The 27494-nt window shown below is 47.3% G+C and overlaps 1 protein-coding gene across 1 annotated transcript in view; it reads right to left on the reverse strand.

The window, feature by feature from the left end:
* Nucleotides 1-27494, reverse strand: part of LOC144767904 (uncharacterized) — a 62304-nt gene that overhangs the window by 15423 nt on the left and 19387 nt on the right. Inside the window, exons 3-7 of the mRNA XM_078651245.1 lie at nt 23319-23429; nt 21967-22065; nt 12208-12318; nt 9637-9747; nt 3825-3932 (exon numbers count right to left, since the gene is read on the reverse strand). Of these exons, the coding sequence (XP_078507371.1) occupies nt 3825-3932; nt 9637-9747; nt 12208-12318; nt 21967-22065; nt 23319-23429 (540 nt within the window). The remainder of the gene's footprint in view (nt 1-3824; nt 3933-9636; nt 9748-12207; nt 12319-21966; nt 22066-23318; nt 23430-27494) is intronic.

Genomic DNA, 27494 nt, shown 5'->3' on the forward strand with positions numbered 1-27494 from the left:
CTAGGCCTGCACCTAAACATAACATGCGTCTGTGTGAGCTGCAATAACTCTAAGCCTGCACCTAAACATAACATGCGTCTGCACGAGCTGCAATAACCCTAGGTCTGCACCTAAACCTAACATACGTCTGCGTGAGCTGCAATAACCCTAGGCCTGCACTTAAACATAACATGCGTCTTTGTGAGCTGCAATAACCCTAGGCCTGCACCGAAACATAACATGCATCTGTGTGAGCTGCCATAACTCTTAGCCTGCACCTAAACATAACATGCATATGTGTGAGCTGCAATAACACTAGGCCTGCACCTAAACATAACATGTGATTGCTCAAGCTGCAATAACTCTAAGCCTGCACCAAAACATAACATGCGTCTGTGTGAGCTGGAATAACCGTAGGCCCTCATCTAAACATAACATGCATCTGTGTGAGCTGCCATAACCCTAGGCCTGCACCTAAACGTAACATGCATCTGTGTGAGCTGCAATAACCCAGGCCCTCACCTAAACATAACATGCGTCTGTGTGAGCTGGAATAACCGTAGGCCCTCACCAAAACATAACATGCGTCTGTGTGAGCTGGAATAACCGTAGGCCCTCACCAAAACATAACATGCGTCTTTGTGAGCTGCAATAACCCTAGGCCCTCATCTAAACATAACATGCATCTGTGTGAGCTGCAATAACTCTAGGCATGCACCTAAATATAACATGCGTCTGCACGAGCTGCAATAACCCTAGGCCTGCACCTAAACATAACATGCGTCTGTGTAAGCTGCAATAACTCTAGGCCTGCACCTAAACATAACATGCGTCTGTGTGAGCTGGAATAACCCTAGGCCTGCACCTAAACATAACATGCGTCAGCACGAGCTGCAATAACCCTAGGCCTGCACCAAAACATAACATGCGTCTGCGCGAGCTGCAATAACCCTAGGCCTGCACTTAAACATAACATGCGTCAGCACGAGCTGCAATAACCCTAGGCCTGCACCAAAACATAACATGCGTCTGCGCGAGCTGCAATAACCCTAGGCCTGCACTTAAACATAACATGCGTCTGCATGAGCTGCAATAACACTAGGCCCTCACCTAAACATGACATGCGTCTGTGTGAGCTGCAATAACTCTAGGCCTGCACCTAAACATAACATGCGTCGGCACGAGCTGCAATAACCCTAGGCCTGCACCTAAACATAACATGCACCTGCGCGAGCTGCAATAACCCTATGCCTGCACCTAAACGTAACATGCGTCTGTGTGAGCTGCAATAACTCTAAGCCTGCACCTAAACATAACATGCGTCTCCGCGAGCTGCAATAACCCGAGGCCTGCACTTAAACATAACATGCGTCTGCATGAGCTGCAATAACACTAGGCCCTCACCTAAACATGACATGCGTCTGTGTGAGCTGCAATAACTCTAGGCCTGCACCTAAACATAACATGCGTCTGTGTGAGCTGCAATAACCCTAGGCCTGCACCTAAACATAACATGCGTCTGTGTGAGGTGCAATAACCCTAGGCCTGCATCTAAACATAACATGTGTCTGTGTGAGTTGCAGTAACCGTAGTCCTGCGCTTAAACATAACATGCGTCTGTGCGAGGTGCAATAACCCTAGGCCTGCATCTAAACATAACATGTGTCTGTGTGAGTTGCAGTAACCGTAGTCCTGCGCTTAAACATAACATGCGTCTGTGTGAGGTGCAATAACCCTAGGCCTGCATCTAAACATAACATGTGTCTGTGTGAGTTGCAGTAACCGTAGTCCTGCGCTTAAACATAACATGCGTCTCCGCGAGCTGCAATAACCCGAGGCCTGCACTTAAACATAACATGCATCTGCACGAGCTGCAATAACACTAGGCCCTCACCTAAACATGACATGCGTCTGTGTGAGCTGCAATAACTCTAGGCCTGCACCTAAACATAACATGCGTCTGCACGAGCTGCAATAACCCTAGGCCTGCACCTAAACATAACATGCGTCTGTGTGAGCTGCAATAACTCTAAGCCTGCACCTAAACATAACATGCGTCTGCACGAGCTGCAATAACCCTAGGTCTGCACCTAAACATAACATACGTCTGCGTGAGCTGCAATAACCCTAGGCCTGCACTTAAACATAACATGCGTCTTTGTGAGCTGCAATAACCCTAGGCCTGCACCGAAACATAACATGCATCTGTGTGAGCTGCCATAACTCTTAGCCTGCACCTAAACATAACATGCATATGTGTGAGCTGCAATAACACTAGGCCTGCACCTAAACATAACATGTGATTGCTCAAGCTGCAATAACTCTAAGCCTGCACCAAAACATAACATGCGTCTGTGTGAGCTGGAATAACCGTAGGCCCTCATCTAAACATAACATGCATCTGTGTGAGCTGCCATAACCCTAGGCCTGCACCTAAACGTAACATGCATCTGTGTGAGCTGCAATAACCCAGGCCCTCACCTAAACATAACATGCGTCTGTGTGAGCTGGAATAACCGTAGGCCCTCACCAAAACATAACATGCGTCTGTGTGAGCTGGAATAACCGTAGGCCCTCACCAAAACATAACATGCGTCTTTGTGAGCTGCAATAACCCTAGGCCCTCATCTAAACATAACATGCATCTGTGTGAGCTGCAATAACTCTAGGCATGCACCTAAATATAACATGCGTCTGCACGAGCTGCAATAACCCTAGGCCTGCACCTAAACATAACATGCGTCTGTGTAAGCTGCAATAACTCTAGGCCTGCACCTAAACATAACATGCGTCTGTGTGAGCTGGAATAACCCTAGGCCTGCACCTAAACATAACATGCGTCAGCACGAGCTGCAATAACCCTAGGCCTGCACCAAAACATAACATGCGTCTGCGCGAGCTGCAATAACCCTAGGCCTGCACTTAAACATAACATGCGTCAGCACGAGCTGCAATAACCCTAGGCCTGCACCAAAACATAACATGCGTCTGCGCGAGCTGCAATAACCCTAGGCCTGCACTTAAACATAACATGCGTCTGCATGAGCTGCAATAACACTAGGCCCTCACCTAAACATGACATGCGTCTGTGTGAGCTGCAATAACTCTAGGCCTGCACCTAAACATAACGTGCGTCTGTGTGAGCTGCAATAACCCTAGGCCTGCACCTAAACATAACATGCGTCGGCACGAGCTGCAATAACCCTAGGCCTGCACCTAAACATAACATGCACCTGCGCGAGCTGCAATAACCCTATGCCTGCACCTAAACGTAACATGCGTCTGTGTGAGCTGCAATAACTCTAAGCCTGCACCTAAACATAACATGCGTCTCCGCGAGCTGCAATAACCCGAGGCCTGCACTTAAACATAACATGCATCTGCACGAGCTGCAATAACACTAGGCCCTCACCTAAACATGACATGCGTCTGTGTGAGCTGCAATAACTCTAGGCCTGCACCTAAACATAACATGTGTCTGTGTGAGTTGCAGTAACCGTAGTCCTGCGCTTAAACATAACATGCGTCTGTGCGAGGTGCAATAACCCTAGGCCTGCATCTAAACATAACATGTGTCTGTGTGAGTTGCAGTAACCGTAGTCCTGCGCTTAAACATAACATGCGTCTGTGCGAGGTGCAATAACCCTAGGCATTCATGTACACAAGGCCTTCCTTAGGGTTGAATCGGAGAAAGGAGATGTGCCTGCTTCAAACCTATGAGATGAATGGCCAGTAAAGGGCAGGCTCAGAGGACCCACCTACCACACACTCGACAAATCAAGGGCGAGTTCCCCAGTGTTCTTTAGTTCCCTGAGCTTCTACGAAGGGGAATGTGGTTCACTCACCAGCAGTATCCACTCCGGCTCGCCTCGGACGCTGCAGGATGTCGATGGCGTACGTCTCGCCTGCTTCATTGATGCCGACTGATGCCTCCGGGGTCTTCCCTTCAGGCCCTGATGTGGAAACACAGGCATCAGTACACACGACTTCAAGGGTTTAAAAACTTAATGCGGCGCCCTTAAGAGCAGTCGCTCAGTTTACTGGTTTACTGATGCACCTTATTTTCTATTCAGAATATTGTATATGCAGCCTTACGACTCTCTCGTGCACTATAGAACACGTCACTTGTCACCGGGGTCGCCGTTTCGCCCGAATTGTTTAGCACTTGTTGTGGCTATGGTGTACTGAGTTTACTTTTAATACTAGTCATGGCATGTTTCTGTCAGCATGACTCACTTTGGAGGCATCGTATATTTATTTTTTAGCAGGCTTTCAGGTGCTTGACACGCACACTGGGGGGGTTGAGATGTGTGTAGGGCCGGGACATGAGTACTGTGTTCCAGGGGAAGCCTCTATTATTTAGATGCAGCAAAGATAAGGATAATGATGGGGCATCTCAAACATCTTTGAATTTGCTTGGTAAATATCCTCGAGTCATAGTGATGAGGACAGGACTACAGGAGGGACTGACTGCATATGGGACCGTCCTGGAAACTGTTTGAACTCAGCCAGGCGTGGGACGCCAGCCGTGAGCGTCTTGTGTTATTAAAGGATTTCAGGTATCCTGGATTATAGGGAAGAGATTTGACCTCAGGCACAGGGTCTTGAAGTATCATCTTCCTTTACAGGGGCGGTTCCTGTAAGAGGGCGTAAGAGCGTCACCCCCCAGTATTTGTTTCCCCTGTATTAAAAATTTTAAGTATATTTGAAGTGTTTTTTCCCCCTGGCCAATATGTTATTTCAGCGGTGCTGCTGCGTGCTGGGTCGGGTGCACACTGCAGGCGGATACATGTCACTCATGAGTGTGCGTTATACAGGCAGGGGTGGGGCTTGATGATTGACAGCAGCCAGGCTGGCTGGGTCTGAACGTGAGTGCAGTGTCAATGCGCAGGTCGGTTTGGGTGGCTCTTTTTCTTCGACCAACCCGACATGTGCACTTGACGCCTCTTTTTGCTGACTACCATTAGTGAGCCGAGGATCACAGCCGCAGCTGCCCGGCCTCCTAGGGAGCGCTGGTTATGCCTGCTCCAGACAATCCTGGCGCTGCTGTCATACGGTTTTCTAATATGAACAACATGAGAGCAGCATCTGGATTAACTCAAAAGACGTGATCACATTCTTCATCAATGAAAAAGTCAAAGCTAACCCGGCTCAATCCGTCAAGCCCAAAGTCTGGAAAAGAGACCTGAAAAAACTCAACCCAAACTCTCTATCCCCAACAGCTGCAATATATTACTTCCTCCCACTGGCATGACAGATGTCCAATCCTTGACGGATCACTATCTCAACGCTATGACCGCCTTAGTTAATGAAGCTGCACCACTGCAGCTAAAAAGAGCATCCACAAAAATATCCAATCCTTGGTACAACGGGAGTCTCAATGATGATAGACGGGCCATGAGAATGGCAGAGCGCACCTGGAGATCTGCTCCCTCTGCACTGCACTTAAAAACGCTGAAGAAAAAGAGAAATGCCTACTTCAGGAAAATAAAACGCTCAAAATCAGACTTCTTCAGCTGTCAGCTCGACCATGCCAAAAATAGGCAGAGAAAGCTGTTTGAGCTAATCAGAACACAATCCAAGGAACAACCCCAACCACTCAGTACTCTGGGCGATGCACCCTCCTGTGAAGACTTCGCCTCCTTCTTTACCCAAAAAACAGACAACATAAAGAATGATCTCCCCCTTGACGCAAGTCTCTACCCCAAACCCCTCTGCACAGCACCCACTGAACCAAAAAACAATGCTACGTGGTCATCTTTTGCCACCTACTCGGAAGAAGAAATTGGTAGACTGCTCAGTATGGTGAAACCAGCCAACCACCCCATGGATCCCCTTCCTGCCAACGCTGTCAAAGACCTTACCCCGTCGCTCCTCCCACTTTGGACTAAAATTATCAACAGCTCACTTCAACAAGGGACCATCCCCGACTCCCTGAAAGTTGGACAAGTCACACCTCTACTAAAGAAACCTACTGCCGACCCCTCTGATCTAAATAATTACCGTCCCATTACCAACATTCCGACTCTTGCCAAATTGCTCGAAAAATGCGCACAAACTCAATTGGCTAGACACATTAATCAGTTTGAGCTACTCAACACTCATCAATCAGGCTTCAGAGCGGACCACAGTACAGAAACTGCTATGATACACATAATTGACGACGCCCTTCAAATCCTAGATCAAAATGATACCTGCCTCCTGATCCTTCTTGATCTCTCCTCTGCATTTGACACCGTCAAACATGAGAACTTACTTGACCTATTAAACTCAAGAATGGGTATATCTGGAACTGTGCTCAAGTGGTTCACGTCCTTTCTACACAACAGAACGCAGAAATTCAAGAGTAACAATTTGATGTCTTCCCCAATACCGGTAACGCTAGGCGTCCCACAAGGATCCTCCCTATGCCCAACTTTGTTTAACCTAGTTATGGAACCTCTCACCACCTTGCTACAAGCATCCAATGTCCAATTCCACATGTACGCCGATGACACTCAACTGTATCTCAAAGTACAATCACCCAAAGACATTATGCTCTTGAACTCAACGACCAGAAGCACCCAATCATGGTTGGCTGCTAATCACCTCAAGCTCAATGCTCTTAAAACAGAGTTCCTCTTGATCTCACCTCCTGCGAAGATCACTACCACCCAAATCTGGCTTAAACACCTAACGGCACTCAATGTTCAGCCCATCATTGTGGACTCAGAAAAATCTCTAGGAATAACACTTGACACCAACATCAACATGCAGGAACACATCAACAAAGCAACTAAAGGGGCGAACTATCAGATCAATACCCTAAGGAAACTCAAACCCTTCCTTCCAGCCAAAGATTTCCAAACTGCGGTACAAGCTCTAGTCATCCCTCGAATAGATTACGGCAGCATCGCCCTCTGCGGTCTCCCCCTAACTACCACAGCACCCATAAGAGCTTCTCTAAACGCTGCAGCGAGACTCATCACCGGTTCAAGAAAACACTCACACATTTCCCCTGACCTGAGAGCCCTGAACTGGCTGCCTTTTGAAGCCATAATTCATCTGAAAATCGCCTGCATCACGCACAAGGCTGTCCACCTGAGCTCACCCGGATACCTCGCCCAAAAGCTGACGATTTCCGGAGGCTCTAGGAACACCAGAGGCACAAACAACCTTCTGCTAAAGCCCCAAAGATTCCGCAAGGAAACAACGTATAAACGCTCCTTCTCAGGAATGGCACCCAGGATCTGGAACTCACTCCCCCCTGAAATCAGACTCATCTCCTCTACCATGCTTTTTAAGAGAGAAGTAAAGGCTATCCTCATGGCTAAATACACTTGAATTATGACTGGGAATGTTATTCACAGACGGTGCACCATTCAGTTTTACTAATCTTTTTTGCATTTTTGTATGACGCATGTTATTGACCTGCCTGAGTGTTTACGCTATCAATTATATTGCACTTGTATCATTATTGATGTATCTTGATGACTATGCTCCCACTTGTATCTTCCCCACCCCAATTGCTAGTTTACCCACACGCTGTTCCCTTCGTCTGTGAAGCGCTCTGATATCTGCAAAGATCTTGTTCGCGCTATATAAAACTTTCAAAATAAATAAATAAATAGATAAATGTCCTGTGAGCTGGCTGCAGGGGCTTACTCTGGGGTCCTGGGACTGAGACCCCTGCTTCCAGTAACCCTGCTGAGCTGTGAAGGGCCCGGGTGGGGTTTGCTTCTGACCCAAGGTAGACCCTTTTAAATGTTGGCGATCGCTTTGTTTAAAGGATACACCAGTGGCATTCCTGAGTTACCTCTTTTTACCTTGCATCATTCGCAGAACCCGATGCATCGCTAAATCAGGGGTGCCCTCCACTGGGTGATGATTTCCAACCCTGCGGTTTTTGAATATTGCAGGCAGCAAACTGGAAGTCATGGCTTGAAGCAGGATTGTAGTAAGATGTGGGACAATTTTTAATGTGTTTAATTTTTTCAAAACTGCACATTTCCAATTACTTTAATAATCATCCTACTTTCTTAAATTTGCTTTAAATTGGACCATTTGCAATTTTTTTCCAAACTTTTCTTGAGGAAGAGCAAACCTCAGCTCCCCTTTTGTCAATCAGGTTCGGTTGAAAAACGCTGGTCGTCTAATAATGTATCTGCCAGCATTACCGCGCCAGAGGCTGGTGGAGGCAACTTGTCTTCCGCGACCTCACCCTCCCTATATTACACGTGCCTCACCGTTCACAGGTCAATAAGAAACAATCTTCTTGGGAGTTTTTCTGTAACCTCCTTCATTTGGCCTCTTGTCAGGAACATCTGCTGGGATAAGTTTTACAACAGATGAATCTGAGGCCCCAGATGTGGTGACCACCCCTTAGGAGTGACCACCCCTTAGGAGTGACCACCCCTCAGGAGACCACAGTGCACTTTCCTATTAGCTATAAATGTTTCCAGGGCTTCTTGGTTTGGTCATTCTTAGATCTGGCTTTAGTAGTTTTATTTCACTTTGAATTTTGGTTCTCATTTTTGTGAGATCTTTCAGAAAGACTTTTATGTTGAACAAAATAATGTTCATAAGATTTGCAGTGAAGTCCTTTAACAAATTAAAGGTTTAAGAATACGAGGCAGCTTTATTACTAAGTGGAATGTCACTCTTTGTGGTGCATGAGTGGACCAACAGCTGGAGCATTATTAGGGGGTAATTCACCCCTAATACTCTCAAATCGTTGTTATTTTTCAGAGGCAGACAGTCGAATAATCAAGTAAGAGACATTTAAGGAATTCATAAACGGAAGAGAACACTTAAAGGGAGGTCTGGGAGGGAAGTTGATAAAACAAGGGTGACTTGTTGACCGTGGGCTTGGACTCAACGCTGGAGCCATCCAAGGCGATCTATTTAAAGATTGCCCGTGGAAATGTGTATTGATGAATGTGGGACTTGTTAGCATGAACCTGGCTTCAAAGGAAAACAAGCATTGCACAGTAAGAAAGGTAGGCCTGGGCGGTGAACTTCACTCCGTTCGTGGAGTTTGCAGAGTTTTCTGCACTCCGCGGAGTGCAGAAAACTCCACTTCGTGATGTGCAACAGAGGTTTTTACCTGCTCGCGATCGCGAACGGTAAGTTCGCGTTTGCGAGCGCGAGCTGCTGCTCGGGTAGAATTTCTACCCAAGCGGCAGGAATACCAGCACAAACTGCAGTTCGCACTGCACTCCGCCACTCGTGGAACTTCGCAGAGGTTTTTTGTAACTTCGCGGAGTTCTGCGTAGCAAAACTGCGAGAACTACGCCCAGGCCTAAAAGAAGGTGCAATGAATAGGGGTGACATATGAGGAGACACTTGCTGTTGAAGGAAGGAGAAGGAGACAAGGTGCAGACTGGAGCAGCTGAGGGGTCATTTGTAAATGTGATACCAAAACAAAAGTCTGCGTCATGTGTTACTGATGCTAAGCTAGTCACATTCACCCTCACGTTGTCTCACAGTACAAGCAACCCAGACTTTACAAATGTTTGCAGAAAAAGACACTCCGTTATCACAGCGGCAAGATGTTGAGTGAGGTAGGAATGAGTATGGAAAGAAGAAGCGACTCGAGGAGCAGAGCTGAGCCACCATCCTTCGTCCTGGACACTCTCCATGGCTGGTGGGCGATGAGACTCGTTCTGGTGCACTCACTTGTGGAAGACGTGATGCTTTCTGCTCCCTCTGGAGTGAGGTCGATGACCGAACACGCCTTTCCTTCATTTTTAATTTTGACTGGTACCACTGGGGCAATGTCTGCACGCCCTGCGAAGAGAATGATATGGGATAGAAGTGTCTGCTCAACAGTACATTCTGGTGATGTGTGTATCATTTAAACTGTAGCATTTTAAAAACCAATTCATAGTAAAATATGCTGCACACCTGACTGAAAGTAGAAACCCCACAAAGGGCCCAAGCGGCTGGAGGGATCAAAGTACCTGCTGCGCGGAGCCCAGGACACAGACACGAAAATCTTTAGGGAGCATCTCTGAAGTGCACAACCACAACACGGAAGAAAGAACCTTCTTCTGAAGGAATTAAAATTATGTATCTAAAGACACAATCTTCAAGGGGTGTAAGCAGGGACAATCACTGACTACTCATTATCTATCAATTCCAGCAATCAGTTTATACAGGAAACGATCAGTGCCAACCATGCTTTGATTCCGTCCTCTTAAGAACAATGAAAATATCAAATATATGAAATGTAATATTTTCCAAATTAATATGCATCTCAAATTATTTTATCATTCTAGATTAGTAAATGTTTCTTTTCAAGATCCTGACTTTCACAAATTGAATCAGCAATATCCAAATCTAAGGTGCCTTTCACAACCGCTCCTTAACCCGGGGAATAATTTATAGAAATATTTAACCTGGGAAACAGCTTGATAAAGAGCTGAACTGTCCTTAACGAGATGATTTGCTGCCTTAAGATCATGGATATGACATCTACACCACGAAAGGCATGAGTTCACTTCACTTTTTAACAACATAAAATTAAAAATGGCCTGGTGATTGAGGCAGTTGTCCTTCCCTAAACAAGACACACTAGAGAGGTTTGGTAGTAAGGTGGAGCGTGTAGTGGAATATGACTTTCCAACAAATGCGTTGTCCAAGCATTCCATTACAACGAGATTGCTACAACGACTGGGTTGTCACCACGCGAACCATACATCGAAGGTCGTTTCAACGACTTGCTGCAGGGGCGCGCTGGACTTAGGAATAGTATTATTTACTTTTCCTACTCCACTTTGTGCAACAGCAGGCAAGGTGTTGGATTGTCAATTCAACACCAGCGCGCCCCCCTACAGCAAGTCGTTGATGCAATGCGATGTAATGGTACGCCTGGTAACAACGCAGTCGTTGTAACAACCGCATTGTAAAGGAACCGCGTTGTAAAGGGACCGCATTGTAAAAGCTGTTTCCCGTGTAGTATAGATGGAGTGCGAGTAAATGCTGATGTATAGGATGTATGATATATACCAACGAGGTAGGGAGAGCGAGGAAGTACATTCTGTGGAAGTAAAGTTATAAACACCTAAGCAAAGTAACATACTATGCAGAATTGGTAAAAAGTATTGTAGCTGAAGTGAAGTTGGAGGTGTACAAGGCGGCCCAAAAGAAGTCGGCAGAAAATGAAAACTCATTAACAGGACAACAGGATCGCAATGTTAAAGCCGGTCCTCGTGCCAGGCCTCCAGATGACAGCTCTCCTGTCCTGCCTGCAGTCTACTACCCTCTGCTGCCTGTCTACCTGCTGCCCTCAATATTCGCCTCCTCTGCTCGTTTTTTGCTCTGTTTTGCCTTTACTGCATGTTTTTCTGCCCCGTGTTTTGTCTTTCCTGCTCGTTTTTCTACCCTCTGTTTTGCCCTCACTGCTTGTTTTTCTACCCTCTGTTTTGCCCTCACTGCTTGTTTTTCTGCACTCTGTTTTGCATTTTCTGCTCATTTTTCTACCCTCTGTTTTGCATTTCTGCTCATTTGTACTACCCTCTGTTTTGCATTTTCTGCTCATTTTTCTACCCTCTGTTTTGCATTTCTGCTCATTTTTTCTACTCTCTGTTTTGCATTTCTGCTCATTTTTTCTACTCTCTGTTTTGCATTTTCTGTTCATTTTTCTACCCTCTGTTTTGCATTTCTGCTCATTTGTACTACCCTCTGTTTTGCATTTTCTGCTCATTTTTCTACCCTCTGTTTTGAATTTCTGCTCATTTTTTCTACTCTCTGTTTTGCATTTTCTGCTCATTTTTTCTACCCTCTGTTTTGCCTTTTCTGCTAGTTTTTCTGCCCTCTGTTCTGCCCTCACTGCTTGGCTTTCTGCCCTCTGTTTTGCCCTCACTGCTTGTTTTTCTGCCCTCTGTTTTGCCTTTTCTGCGTACTCATTTTTCTGTCCTCTGCTTTGCCTTTCTTGCTCGTTTTTCTGCCCTCTGTTTTGCCTTCACTGCTTGTTTTTCTGCCCTCTGTTTTGCCCTCACTGCTTGTTTTTCTGCCCTCTGTTTTGTCTGCTGCTTTCCTCCCTCTTCCCTTCCCGCGGTTTCCTCAAGACCTGTTGCAGGGAGAGCTGGCACGACAGAGACCTGCCACCCAGCGCCCAGATACCCCCAGGGTGACAGTGTTGCGCTCTACATATGTTGATTGATAGGAAACTGGATGTATAGCCCATTGAGCACATGTGACCCCAAACCTCCTGCTTTAATGGGTTGCTAAAAACTCTTTACTCACTTGCAGAGGAGGCGATGGTCTCTCTTCTCTCGGGGTTGATGTCGGCTGCTGAACGCAACGTGCCTTCATTTTTAATTTTAAATGGCGCCTGTGAGCTGAAATCTGCATGTCCTGTCAAAACATTCAAGGAGTATTCATGTCTTCTGTGAGGCCAACTTTAATAAGCTTACAAAAGACCATCTTGAAATATAAAAATAGAAACACAAGTATAGGAATATAAAATGTAGTGAGAATTACAAAGCCGGCATGTTATCCATCTATTCTAGAAATATATTTTTTAAAGCTTAAATGGGCAACCTAAATGCGTCCTTTAACCAAGCTTTATATGATGATGAATGCGCTGGATTGAGCGTCCATTGCAATGGGATGAAGGATGACAAATGAGGTTACATCTCAACCGAGGCTCTGACTGAGCGTCAGAAGGAGCGCACCCTTCCCTACCGTCCTTACTAAAGGGGAGTTCTGACTGCTCGGAGGGTGAATTGAAAAACACAGGACATGCCTGTCCCTAGGAAGGGACCCTCATGAGACATTCCGCAGCAGATGGATATGAGTTATTCAAAGAGTGCAGGTTTTTTTTACATAAAATCTCACCTTGGAGCACTGGATTTTTATTTCACAGAGTTTTATATAGCGCAAACTTGACCCGAAGGACTCAGGTATCAGAGCGCTGTACACAAGCACCAGTTACATTACATGAGGACACACATTCATTTTTGTTAGGCACAGGGAGATTAAGTGACTTGCCCACAATCACAGGAGGTTCCGCGTCATTGCCGAGACTCACACCTGGTTCCCCAGACTCGAGGTCGACCACCACAACCGTTAGGCCAATTCCTCTCCCACAGAGGACGGGCCACCCCCTGCAGATACACCAGGGCGTCTGGGATCACGTTTACATCACTGCGGGTTGGCGACAACAATTGTGACCTTAAATATTGTGTGTGGGACCAGAGCTGGGGGTGCACATACCCAGGGCACAGCATATTGTGGAGCGCTTTGCCAAGGCTGCTGAACAGGGCAGGATGCCACATGCCTCGGTCCCAACTGGCAGCACGTGCCCACCGCACCTGGCACAGGTCATACTCACTGGTTAGGGGATGTAAGGGGGGCACAATGGTTTTGGGGGTGCATAAGTGGATGGGACGTCAAATGCAGATATGGTGCTCCCGGCCCGGGCACTCAGCAGGGTCAGACCCCCTGCACGGTGGCATTGGGGGAACAAGGACTGACTAAGGTCTGCAGCTCAGACCCAGTACCCAGTGTTTGCTGCATGACTTGAAGCCGGAAGCAGCGGGTCAATGCTCACAAGGATTAGATGCAAGACCTGGGCCAAGGGACCACTGCACCGGTCCACGGCTGCCCCCAGCAGATGGGAGATGCATCACGTTGTAAAGCCCTGCGCCAGAAGTAGGCTTTCCTGCGCAGGGGGGAGGGGCGTTCCTGCGCAGGAACGCCTCCTAAAGTGGCAGAGTGAAATCTACAAGATTTCACTCAGTCACTTTTGAGCCAATGCTGCGTCAAAACCCTGCGCCTGCTTGAAGCAGGCGTAAGGATTGACCCAGCATTGTACAGATAGGGCCCCCCAGAGCATTACTGGAGCTGCGTCGCTCTTGCGACGCAACTCCAGCAATGTGCCGCCTTTACTGCACAGATGCGTCACGCATCTGTGCCGTTTTTTCCCCATGGTGTGCAGCATTGTAGATGCGGCGCATCCATGGTGGCCGAGCCGTGGCGCACAAGAACTGGTGCATCCCTGCTGATGTGCAGGAATGTGCCACTTACTGTAAATCTACCCCTAGGGGGATGAAGTAGGCTTCGGATAAAGGTCATGTCCGTGTCATTAACGCCCCCCTCCCCAAATGCTTCATTGGTCGAGGTTATAAGAACAGAGTTGAGGTTAAAGGGCCTGCAGTGCACAGCAGGAGGCCGCGTGCAGTGGGTGGGTGGTCCTCAGTCTGCAGACAGCCTACTCATCGGCTTCACTGTCCTTTCTGCAGGGCCGGTGCAGGTCCCTTTACGATGGGAAGAATTGTTTTGCACTTTTTAAATCGACGTTGAGGGTTTGGGTGGCCCACCCTCTGATGCCCCTGGGGTACACATGCTGCCGCCAACAGCTGTTCATATCCAGGGAGCAGTCGTCTCAGATGTGTGTTGGGAAACGTAAACAGACCAGTGAGACATTTTCTGAACATTGTGACTATTGTTATGAAAAGACAAACCTTTTCCACTGAGGCTGAGGTATTGTGGGGCCACAGGAGGTTTGGCAAATTCAAGTGGTGTCGGGATCAGCCCCAGGGGTGGTTCTGAGACGATGGGGTGGGTGCTGAGTCTTCAGAGTGGATGTGGGTGGAGGGCAGATGACAGGTGCGTGGTTTGTTGTGGATCTAAGGATCTAAATCTGTGTGTGGTGCTGACACCCTCCCATGCCCAGGATCAGAGAGAGGATTTTGCTGCTCGATGGGGTTATTCTTTTCCAGGGTGGATTGAACATCTGCATTCATCAAACCAGATGTAATCCGGGGTCAAAGACGAGCTGCTTTTATAACCAAGGAACACAGCTTGGGTTCACCGGACAGATGTGCTCTATTGCAGATACAAGCTCTTATGTGAGAGGCGACCCTGTCTCAGAAGCGATTCAGAAAAGGGGGTGGTGATGAACAGAGTGTCTGAATTAAGCAGACCAGCCGACGACGCCTGAAATGGCAGAAACCGGTCCCCAGAAGCTTGTTTCCTTCCCAGTATAAGAATTGGCTTGGTAGTTTGGTTTGCCCTGTTCCCATCATGCACTGGGACAGGAACAGACTAATTTGCATATAGCCAAGTTCTGAGCTGGGATGGTGCAGTGAGCTAAATAGCGGTGATGGATCAATCCCTGATCTTTGGACTGGGTAAGAGTGGTCTGCTTAATTCAGACACTCTGTTCATCACCACCTCCTTTTCTGAATCATTTTGTCCACCATAAGCGTGGAAGGGTATACTCAGATGTGAGTCCCTTGCTCATTGCACCATCAGGATACAAGCAAGCCGGGCCGACGACGCCTGAAATGGCAGAAACCGGTCCCCGGAAGCTTGTTTCCTTCCCAGTATAAGAATTGGCTTGGTAGTTTGGTTTGCCCTGTTCCCATCATGCACTGGGACAGTGTTAGACCTGTCTGGATTTTTTTTGCGTAGTCCCTCCTCATTATTATTTATTTTGTCCCCTTTTTGCCCCTCATACCCTTAATAATTTTTGTGTCTACTACTTTTTTTAGGTGTTGGTCAAGGGGATAGGTGTTCTTTATCCCCTCATAATCTTTTACCTCAGGCCCAGAGGCCTGTTCTGACAGGGAAAGTTGGAACCACAAAATGGTGGCTACCAACTGCCCTAACTGCCAAGTCCAGAACTTACCCATAGACCAGCATAGGGCATTCCAGAACCTTCTGGTCCATTCTGGACCACTGAGGGTCAGCCTATATAAGGCGGAATGCTGGACAGACATTTTGTCTGTCAGTGAGGAGCAGCTAGAGTGAAGGTTGAGGTCTGGCATGGGTAGGATCCTGAAGGGTGGTTTCCTCTACAAGAGTAGCCCTCTGTCTAGGTTTCTTCCCCCCCCCATTTCCTGTTGTCCTAGCCAAGCTAGCCCATCCTGCTGATCCTGGGCGGATAGGTGAAGGGGTTAATTCTGATAGTTTTGGAAGCTAAGAAGAACCCTGCCCTGGGAGCTGAATTAAGAGTTCCCCTGAGCCCTAGTCTGTCCAGTAAGGAGGAATAGGGGGTTAGCGCTAAGAAAGTAGATTCTGGCTTTATCCTGAAGGAGCCCCCCCCTTCCTCTTCGTTTTAGTGAAGAAAGGAAATATCTTCTCTGAACAACTGTAGTATTTCCTCACCATTGACTGGTCCTGTGGCGTGTGGCAAGCCCCTCTGCCTGTTGGGTGGAAAGTGTGAGGTGATCTGGGAGTGGGACCTCTGAAACACCGGTCGCGCTCTGTGCCAGCACCCTCCCGGGATCCACTGAGCCTGAGAAGCCTTGCGAGGCTTCCCGTTGTGAGCGGGACCCCGGGGGCGCCTATCGCGCTTGAGACGCGTTGCCGGTAGTGACCCTGACTGGAAGAAAGTGTAGGCGTCCTCGCGCATGCCCCGTCGGAGGCGGATGTCCCCGGAAGGAGGGGCAACGAGGTGAGCAGGCCCGGAGCAGTGTCCGTCTTTGGAGAGAGAGCCGGGAGAGGCGGAAACGGCAGGAGCGCTACTGCGCATGCCCGCCGGAGGAGTGTCTCCCAAGCGCAGCGCTGAGGAGAGGCGCCGGAGGCTTCTGCAGCTGGCCGGGTAATCAGGTCGCTTCCTCCTGCTCGAGCGCCGCGCTGAGGAGCCGGCCCGAGCAGGGAGGGAGAGTTAAAAAGGCCCGGCAGAGGTGTGGGGGTTTTGTGGTGTCTGCCCTGAGTAATTTTCAGCGCGAGAGCAGCGCGGAGGAGCAGGCTCGAGCCGAGGAGTCTGGTGAGGCGTGGGAGCCTCTTTAGCCTTGTTTCCCCAGCCCCTCACGCCTGATAATCCTGTACCTCTGATGCAGATCTATCCCAACAACGACAGTCACAAGTAAGGAGGTGGTTACGTGGGGGATTGTCTTCCACAGGATTAACTGGTTATAAATTGAGACTCTGACTCTGGGAGTACAGCGTCTATGTGGAATCCCTGAAAGGGTTCTATTATAAAGCTGACTTAAGTGGTTCTTAACCCATTTCTCTCTAACAGGAAAAGCAAGAGAACTGTAAATGCTGTTTATGTAAAGGAAAGTGTTACCCTGATCTAGTTAAAAGGTTGATCTTACCAAACTTTAGAGTAATACTGTAGTGAGAGATGATGCATAGTAAACTGAGTGCAGTAATTGCCTAACTGAGTTATAAAAGTGTAAGAATTATCTGCCAGTTGTCTAAGTGAACTGTCTATACTACAAATGCTGGTGGTTAAGATGATTTAGAATTGAAAAGTATTCCTGCTATATTCCACACAAACTGAAGTGTAATTTAATTGTGAATTCTAAAAGCAAAAAGAACAAAGATATATTATTTTTATAAAACAGCTCATATTTTCCTAACAAGTTGGTGTAGTGTTGTTTTTGTGTGCTATTGCGTGGATTTACTTTTGGGTGGTCTGCAACCTTCACACTGTGCCTCTGGAAATTGCATGTCTTATCCCTAGGCCAGGCTACCCTAGGTGACCTGGCATCACAGGTTCTAACAGACAGGAACAGACTAATTTGCATATAGCCAAGTTCTGAGCTGGGATGGTGCAGTGAGCTAAATAACGGTGATGGATCAAGCCCTGATCTTTGGACTGGGTAAGAGTGGTCTGCTTAATTCAGGCACTCTGTTCATCACCACCCCCTTTTCTGAATCATTTTGTCCACCATAAGCGTGGAAGGGTATACTCAGATGTGAGTCCCTTGCTCATTGCACCATCAGGATACAAGCAAGCCGGGCCGACGACGCCTGAAATGGCAGAAACCGGTCCCCGGAAGCTTGTTTCCTTCCCAGTATAAGAATTGGCTTGGTAGTTTGGTTTGCCCTGTTCCCATCATGCACTGGGACAGGAACAGACTAATTTGCATATAGCCAAGTTCTGAGCTGGGATGGTGCAGTGAGCTAAATAGCGGTGATGGATCAATCCCTGATCTTTGGACTGGGTAAGAGTGGTCTGCTTAATTCAGGCACTCTGTTCATCACCACCCCCTTTTCTGAATCATTTTGTCCACCATAAGCGTGGAAGGGTATACTCAGATGTGAGTCCCTTGCTCATTGCACCATCAGGATACAAGCAAGCCGGGCCGACGACGCCTGAAATGGCAGAAACCGGTCCCCGGAAGCTTGTTTCCTTCCCAGTATAAGAATTGGCTTGGTAGTTTGGTTTGCCCTGTTTCCATCATGCACTGGGACAGGAACAGACTAATTTGCATATAGCCAAGTTCTGAGCTGGGATGGTGCAGTGAGCTAAAAAACGGTGATGGATCAAGCCCTAATCTTTGGACTAGGTAAGAGTGGTCTGCTTAATTCAGGCACTCTGTTCATCACCACCCCCTTTTCTGAACCTGTCTCAGAAGCGACATCTGAGGAGCTCTGCAGCTTTCTCCTCTCTGACTCCCAACCCTGCGGACAGCGGAATAATCTGAGACCTATGTGTGAGGGCGATCTTTTATTTTATGCATCTCTTATACGGTTTAGAGACTTAAAACCAGGGAGAGTGGCTGTGAATGAGTCTGCAGGGCTGCTCATCTTGACCGCTGGAGTGCAAGAATACCAGTATGCTCCTGGGCGGAAGAAAAGAAGGTGGACGATTATTGATGGAAATAAGACGGTACAACTGAAAGAGCGAACAATTGGCTTGAAAAGAATCATGAAGCTGCAGTGTGGGTGTTGTCATGCCGTACACTGAAATACAAAGACACAAATTGAAAGAGCGAGCAATGGCATTCAGAAGAAGGATGGATCTGCAGTGTGGGTAAATGCACGCCATACACTGAAATGAGAAGACACAAATTGAAAGAGCTAACAATGGGGTTCAGAGGAAGGATGGATCTGCAGTGTGGGTGAATGCATGCCATACACGGAAATGAGAAGACACAAACTGAAAGAGCGAACAATGGGCTTGAGAGGAAGCATGGGGCTGCAGTGTGGATGACCTCGTGCCGTACACTGAAATGAGAAGACACCAACTGAAAGAGCGAACGATGGGGTTCAGAGGATGCATGGGGCTCCAGTGTGGATGACCTTGTGCCTTACACTGAAATGAGAAGACACAAACTGAAAGAGCGAACAATGGGCTTGAGAGGAAGCATGGGGCTGCAGTGTGGATGACCTCGTGCCGTACACTGAAATGAGAAGACACCAACTGAAAGAGCGGACAATGGGGTTCAGAGGAAGCGTGGAGCTGCAGTGTGGGTGACCTCATGCCATACACTGGAGTGAGAAGACACAACTGAAAGAGCGAGCAAGGAATTGAGGGTGTTTCTGTGAGCAGTCTTGGACAGTAAGCTGACATTGGGCTCGAGGGGTGTCTGACTTTAAGAAGCGCCTTATAATGTTACTAGTCAGTAGATGCAAGGAGGATGGAATGGCTACACGAAGCAAAGCGCAGGAAAAGAAAGGTTGATTTTCATTCGCCCTAGTTGAATGAGAAGGAAAGATTTACTCTTCTCACGGTGGAGTACGTATCTAGATGTCTGGGTGGGTTTTGTGACAGGGGGTTTGTTTGGGAAGGCTGTCCAAAGGTCTTTGTAAAGCGGACTTGACAGCCTAAGAAAAGCAAGATTTTGTGCATAAAATGGAGATTAAATATTCTAGGATATCTTTCTACAATTCACAATATCGTGGTCAAATGGAGAGGATCCATCGAAGGATGTAAGAAGGGTAGTACAAGAGGTCTTGGGGGGCCTTGTACTACAAGGGATGTTAATGGTCGTTTACCTTCCATCTAACAAAAAGGGAGGCAGGAACTGAACTGTCCCTTATTGGTTAGGAACTAATAAAACCACCAGGAGCCAAGTGGGAAAGGCTGGAGCAGGGAGGAGCGGGCACCTTTGGAGGAAAGGCCAGTACGGTTGATGGTTTGAAGTGACTGTGTCAAATCGCCTGACTGACTAAAGATTAAGATTGCAAGGGGGGTGTCTGACATCGTACACATTCTGTATACAAAATGGGGGGAGAGAGAGATCCAATGGGATCAGTGAGGGCGTAATTACCACTCAAGGAGAGTGGAAGGTCCAGCCGCAGTCCGTGCCCTACGCAAGTATTAATCAAAAGATAATGGACAAGGCTGTTCCTGGAGAAAAGAAGGTTGTGTGGTGTACTAGTCACAGGAAAGAGAGGGCGTGGTGGTTAACGTATGCTAGCCTACCACTGGGTATCCATTGTGTTGGATATGGTTGCATCACACACCCTTACGCGAATCCTTCATATACTTTCCTTATATAAACCATGGGGCAGATTTACAAGCCCCTTGCGCCACTATTGCGCCACTTTTCCCATGTTAAAAGTGAAGCAAAAGTGGCGCAAGGGGCTTGTAAATCTGCCCCCATATTTGGATACACTTGTTCAATCTTTGGTAAATTGTTAATAATAGTGTCAAAGTTCATCAAGTCCTCTCAGTTAGATAACTGTTGTATCCCCTCATCCTGGATTCGCTGATGGCTCACAGGCTGCCTCACTCCACGTCAGGTTCAAAGGGCATGCACATATATGGTTTTTCCTATTACATTTACATGTGTTCTGCTCATTTTATAGATTTCCTGGTGCATTGAGGGGATATGTAAATTGGAGTTACCATAATATGTAAAAAGACACTTATTTTGGAAACATATAATTGTGGGGTGCTTTAATGTGGGAGATGATTTTACCCTGTATCACTTCTGCTCTATATAGGTAAAGAAGAATTACTTTTGGAACATTAAAAATGGAACTGCTACACTGTTGGAAATATCGAACGAGAGTCGTTCATAGATAAAATTGTCCCTATATTGATGCTGGTTTACACTGTACGTAGTTCAGAATTGTAGTTGCCTTCATTTTACTTTTAAACGTTTATGAATTCAGGATTGGTTACATTACAATGTGAAATGCTATGGTGGTGGTTTTTGCCCCATATATTGTAGGTTATGCGGTCTAGTGTTGCAAATGTTATCGAAAATGGTGGCAGGACTATTATTGATTTAACATGTGATTATTGACAGCAAAATAGGCTCAGCTGAAGGCGTCATGCCGAAACGTGTTGGCCAGAGTGCCTTTTTTTAACATGGTGACATCAGCATAATCAATAATGTATTATAAAAACAATTGTAAGACGTGGTTCCTATAAGAATGTTTGTGTATGAGTACTAGATTTATATATGTTAGACTCATCAAGCCTCCACTGAACCCTCCACCAGCTATTGTTTCATCATCTAAAAGTTAAGTTTATTGTTGCTTTTCTGTGAAGTGAGAGGCGGTTCACAGCTCCTGCGCTGGTAGTGAATTGATGAAGTGTGACTGGCGCCTTCCGTAGGTTTGCAGCGGGTCAAGTATGAGGAAGACGGATCCCATGTGAGGTCTAACGGCAGCCCTCAGGCCGCAAGAGGTAAGATGTGCTCCCATCACCCTAGACCAACACTTCAGAACCCAGGCGGAGACCGCTGATTTCCATGTTACCTTTCCCACACAGCGGCGTAATACAAAACAATGGGTCCCCAAAACTCTCATATCCCACCATTATCCATAGGCTGTAGACTAATTGGGGAGCCCCCGAAGGGTGGGGGCCCATATGTGCCTGCATTGCTTCATTGTAACCAGAGCAACTCAGCCTGTACATCAGACCAGTGCCTCTGGACTTGGGTGATAGTTATAGCTCTTGATAAATCATGAAATCCCGAGATCTATACTTATCGATGTAATAACTAATGCCGATTACCAGGTTACCCGTTTGACTGAGTAATAACCGGCTTCTTAAAGTACCACATTCAGACAACCTGATCTTCACCTGGCGTTTTTCATCCATTACATGTTAGCAGGTTTGACCCGCTGAAATGTATTGGTGGAAGAGTTTGATTGTAAGCTTTTACCGACAAACTCATAAATCAGACCCCTGTGCAATCAATGGTTGAATGAGGGATGGGATTTAACCCGATTTTCCCACTCGAGTCCTATGTACTTTTTTTTCTTAAATAACATTCCTGCAGCTTTTTCAAAACATGTTATGATTCGCATTGCCATTTTTGCTGTACACTCTACAGAGACTTCCCTTTAATGTTTGCTGACCTGAGCTGGTACCGTTGGTTTCTCTTTCATCCATGCCTGCGTCACCACTCCAGTACTGGTGTCCACTGAAGACAGCATCCTGCTCAGGACTCGCATATGCTGTTAAAAAAGAAAAAACAATGATTTATGCTTCCAAATTTTAGTATTTACATCAGTGAATCCACGCACAGCAAAATATGTTTGCGGACTCACGCGGACCCTTGAAAACATGTACCTTGATCGCTGTGGCATGGGGTGGGGGCATTTATCCACATTCCTAAAAAACAAGGCTACCTTGTGGTTCCGGCTCATAGACACTGATCTAGGGTCAACAGCGATGACCATGGGCAGGTTAGTATTGCATGGAGCCATCAGGGCAGGTTATTCTCGGCCCCTTGTTTCAGCCGTGCCAGGGTTCGAGTCACCAGGGCAGGTTAGTCTTGACCCCTTGTTTCAGCCACCTGGGGTTCCAGTCACCAGGGCAGTTTAGTAGTCCACCATAAAGTAACCAGCAAGACAACGGCATGGACCACCATCCACAAACCCAGTGACCTCACAGGGTTCGAGGCCTATATGTTCATTTATACTTCTAGATGGAGGAGCACTCAAGTTCTGAAAAACTCTAGGAGAACCAAGTGGCATATTTAATGACATCACATGGAGTGTATCACGAGACGGCTTTCATCAATGCCAAAACCACGTTAAAGTACCCCCAAAACCTAACGAAAGTGGGGAGCAGCACTGCTCTCATCGACTAACGCCGTTTTTAGGAGGGTTCCCCTATCGTGAGGCCTCCTCCTTAAACCTCTATAGATCCCTGAAGCTGCTCTGCATAAAGCAGAGGTCTGCAGTGAGTTGTATTTAGAGATCAGGTGCTAGCTTTTCTCACAATGTGAGGCGGTGAGCCTGCTGTGAACGAGAGCTGAACAAAACACGACACTGGGGTATATTTACAGCACCATAGTGCAAGGGTGCCTACGTTGCACATTAGTGCAAGGGTGCCTACATTGCACATTAGTGCAAGGGTGCCTACGTTGCACATTAGTGCAAGGGTGCCTCCGTTGCACATTAGTGCAAGGGTGGCGGTGTTGCAGGGAATGATTGTTTATGTGCAGAAATGCGATTTGCTCTTTCTATGTGCGCTGTAAAATCCAGCACACATAGAAAAAGCAAAAACGAGGAGAAATAAATGATTTCTTCCTGTTGAGCCAATCTAACGCCAACTTTTGAATGGCGTTAGTTTTTGTCACTGCCTCAGATATACACATCCTTGTAAATCTGAGGCAGTGTCAAAAGGAAAAGCGCTCTGGACCACAACAAATCGCAGTAACTAATTCTGTGGGATTGAGAGAGATTCTTCCTGCGTGTCTCACCTGGAGCTGTGTGAATTCTGTCCTTCGTCTCCAAGCCCTGAAAGTCCACAGAGCCCAGACCGGCTTCTTCTTTAGGTCTTAATGAAAAGATTGCTGTGGCAATCACAGGACCTGTTATAAAAAAGACAATATTAAATCAAGACACTGTAAAGGGGTAAAAAAAAAACAGCAACCGTTGTAAGATGGAGCAAATAGTACCACAGAGAGTGACAGATCAGCTTAAAGGATGGGCGGAGCAACTGCTGCTGATATGGAACTGGCAATAATAATAATAATAATAATACAGAGTTTTATAAAGCGCGAACAGCTACCTCACGAGGAGGTGTCCCGGCGCTATAGCAACAGTGTTGTGCCCGTTTAGGTAGAGAGCTGGAGTCTAACGTGGTGCCTAGCGTGGTTGGGCAAACAGCCAGGTTTTCAGTAATCGCTTGAAACATGCTTCGGATGGAGCCTGTTGGAGAGCAGGGGGTAGCGAGTTCCATAGTGCCGGCACATTGGCCGAGAAGGTGCGTCCACCTAACCTGGCTCTTTTTGCTCTAGGGGCTGTAATGCGTACACTGTTGTTGGATCTAAGGGACCGGGCTTGGGTGTATCTTGGTAGTCTAGCTTTCAGGTAATTTGGGCAGTTGCCGAACAGAGATCTAAAAGCCAGGGTGAGTGCTTTAAATTTTATTCTGCTTGCCACTAGGTGGCGCAGTGACGTCAGAAGGGATGGAAGTCCGGTGTCCACTCCTAAAGAAACATACACAAGACCCTGATGCTCTCGCCGACTACTGGCCCATCGCTCACCTACCATTCGTCGGCAAGACCATTGAAAAGCAGTTTATGTTCAAATTCAGGATCACATCAATGCTAGCAGTCTCCTGCACGACAGCCAGTCACGCTTCAGATCGGGTACAGGATGGTGACCGCTACCTCACACATCGAAGAGATGGCCTCTTGACCACGGATGAAGATGACCCGGCCTCCTGATACTGCGGGACCTCATCTGCATTCGATACACTCAACCATCCCACCCTGATATGCACACAGGAGTCTCAAATGCAATTCACGGGCGATGTCCTTCACAGTCTCTCCTCGTACCTGCCCAACTAACACCATCTTGTTCACATGGGCACCTCTGGGTCCGCAAAGATCTCTATCACGTGTGGAGCCCACCAGGGTTCAATATATACTCCTGTCAACTTCAACCTTTACATTGGGGAGCCTGCTGCTCTACTCACAGAAAACAGCATCAAGATTCAATGTGCCGCAGACACACAGCTCTACTTAAAAGTCTCCTGTACCTGAAACAATGCCTGCACATCTTCCAGGCCTGGCTGTCCAGCACCGGCCTGAAGCTCCGCCCAACCAAGACAGAATTCTTGTTATTTGCCAAGAACAACTAACAAGACACAGAACAAACCTAGGAGAATGACTTGAACCTTGAAGGTTACAAACCCCGCCTTTCACTGAATACCAGGTCACTTAGATTCACTCTGGACACCAACCTCACCATAAAGGAACACACTGCTAAAAAACAAAGACAGCCTGATACCAGCTCCCCCTTCTAAAGAAGAAGATGCTCTTGCATCTGGATGAGGATAATGCTTAACTCAATGGACTCCGCTCAGACACCCCATAGGGGGATCCTACACGCTGCAGCGCGTCTAATCCAGGGCCTGATGAAATATGGACACATCACCCCCATCCCGAAGGAACTCCATTGGCCCCCGTTGCTGACCCACTAGATCTTCAGAACCAGCGGCATCATTTACAAAGCCATCCCGACCAGCACCCTCGTTTATCTAGCGGACAAGGTGAGCATCTCTGGTGGTTCCAAGCACACCCACAGCCAGGACACCATCAGGCTGCAGACTAAGAAGTACTAACAAGCATTTACAATGCAATGGTCTCGGCATTGTTAAAGTTAGAGCTATTGGCATTGCTCATGACATTATTTTTGTTTATGTTTTTGTTTTTAAAACATTTAAAGAAACTGCATTGTCATTTACAATGTCAATAGCTTAATCTCTCTCAAATCTGAGACCTATTGCATTTGCACGACACACACAAAGCCACTCACACACACAGAGCCACCCACACAGAGCCACCATACAGAGCTACCTACACAGAGCTATTCACATAGATCAACCCACCCACAAATAGAGCCACCCACACTACCTACACACACACATATAGTTACCTACATACAGACAGAGCTACCCACACATAGAGTGGCAAGTTAGATGAGAACCAGGCAGTTCTGTTCTGCACCCACAGTAGTTCATCCAATTAAAAGGCTTCCTCCTATATTGTGAATTGTTCCATGCTGAAAATTAAGGGCAGCTTTGCCTATACGATGACATTTCTGGTAGAAATGTTGTTATCGCTTTCGTTTTTTTCTGGGTTTCAACTTTTCACAAATAATTGAATTGAATTGAATTGAATTGAAATGATTCTTGTATAGCGCATGGCTACCCGGAGGCATCCCAGCGCTTGCAGCTGCGAAAGGGGAGGTTGAAAGGGACGAGGTCAGGTATCATTATGTTGTAGGAAAGAGCCAAGTTTTTAGTTCCTTACGGAAGACAAGATGGTTGGGCTCTTGCCGCAGCGGGAGGGCCATGGAGTTCCACAACCTTGAGGTGTTGTAGGAGAAGAGGCGACCACCCGTGCGAGCCTTGTTGATTCTGCTGACTTGTGCCAGGTTAAGCTCGTTGGAACGGAGGTTTCTGGGGGTTCTGTGTGGTTTGATCAGATTGGCAAGAATGGGGGGGCCTTTACCCTGAAGATTTTTGTGGGCTATACAGAGGGCCTTGAAATGTACCCGTTCCTGTATAGGCAACCAGTGAAGCAATTTCAACGCTGGTTTAGCTGAGGAGCGGTGGTTGGTGCTCGTCAGCAATCTGGCAGCGGAGTTTTGTACTACCTGTAATTTCTGAATTACAGAGACTAGGGCTCCCAGGTACAGCGCGTTCCCGTAATCCAGCCTCGACAAAATCAAGGCTTGGAGCAGGATTTTTTTGGCTCTGTCGGGGAGTTGAGGGAGGATTTTACGGATGGATTTGAGCAAGCAGAAGCAGGTGGCCGCAGTTTTTCTGGCTTGTGCTTTGAATGTAAGATCATTGTCTAGCCAAAAACCCTGGCTCTTAATCACGCTTTTGGGAGTTGGGCTAGCGCCCATAGAAGATAGCCATAGCGTGGGGGAGTTAAATGATGCCTTCCTGCCCAATAACATCAGTTCGGTCTTCTGGTTGTTAAGTTTTAGCTGGGACAGGCTCATCCACTTTGATACCTCCTCCAGGCAGTCACTCAGACTCGTGTGTGATAATTCAGCCTGATTCAGAGAGACCACGAGCTGAGTGTCATCAGCATAGCTGACCAATTCAATTCCGTAGGGGGCTACTATCTTAGCTAAAGGGGACATGTACACATTAAAAAGTGTGGGGCTGAGGGAGGAGCCCTGTGGCACCCCACACTGCAGGGGTAGTGGCACGGAGTGGCAGTCTCCTTCAAATACTTTGAAATATCTTTCCAAAAGGAAGGATTCCAGCCAGGAAAGAGCTTTTCCCGAGACTCCGATTTCGTTTAGACGGGCTAGAAGGATACGGTGACTTACCGTATCAAAGGCGGCACTGAGGTTCAGGAGGATGATGGCCACATTGCCACCTGTTTCCAGGATCCTCCTAGACTCCTCAACCACCTTAAGAAGCGCCGTCTCCGTCCCTTGTCCCGGGCGGAAGCCAGTTTGAGAGGGATGGAGTAAATTGGAGGCCTCCAGGAAAGAGGACAGTTGCTGGTTAATGAGTTTTTCTGCCAATTTACTAATACCCGGGAGAAGGGAAATGGGACGGTAATTAGATAGGTCTCCAGGGTCCAAGTTAGGTTTTTTCAACAATGGTTTGACCATGGCCATTTTCCAGTCCCTTGGGACTGTTCCTGTTTCGATCGAGGTGTTAATCAGGTTAATAACTGGTGCTTCCATAATGGGCTGGACTAGCTTCAGGGTGTTAATTGGGACGGGGTCAAGGGGAGAGCCACTTTTGATTGAGTTAAGAAGGGAGGGAAATAATTCCTTAGTGAGGGGGGAAAAGGAAGAAAGTTCGGGAGTGGAGCCTTGAGAGAGGGGTGTGGGTAGCGGCGAAGGATCAAGGATGGTGATGGGTGGGAGGGCCAGAAGAATATTTTGAATTTTAT

The sequence above is a fragment of the Lissotriton helveticus genome, chromosome 7 (assembly GCF_964261635.1).
Source record: "Lissotriton helveticus chromosome 7, aLisHel1.1, whole genome shotgun sequence".
Taxonomy (NCBI): domain Eukaryota; kingdom Metazoa; phylum Chordata; class Amphibia; order Caudata; family Salamandridae; genus Lissotriton; species Lissotriton helveticus.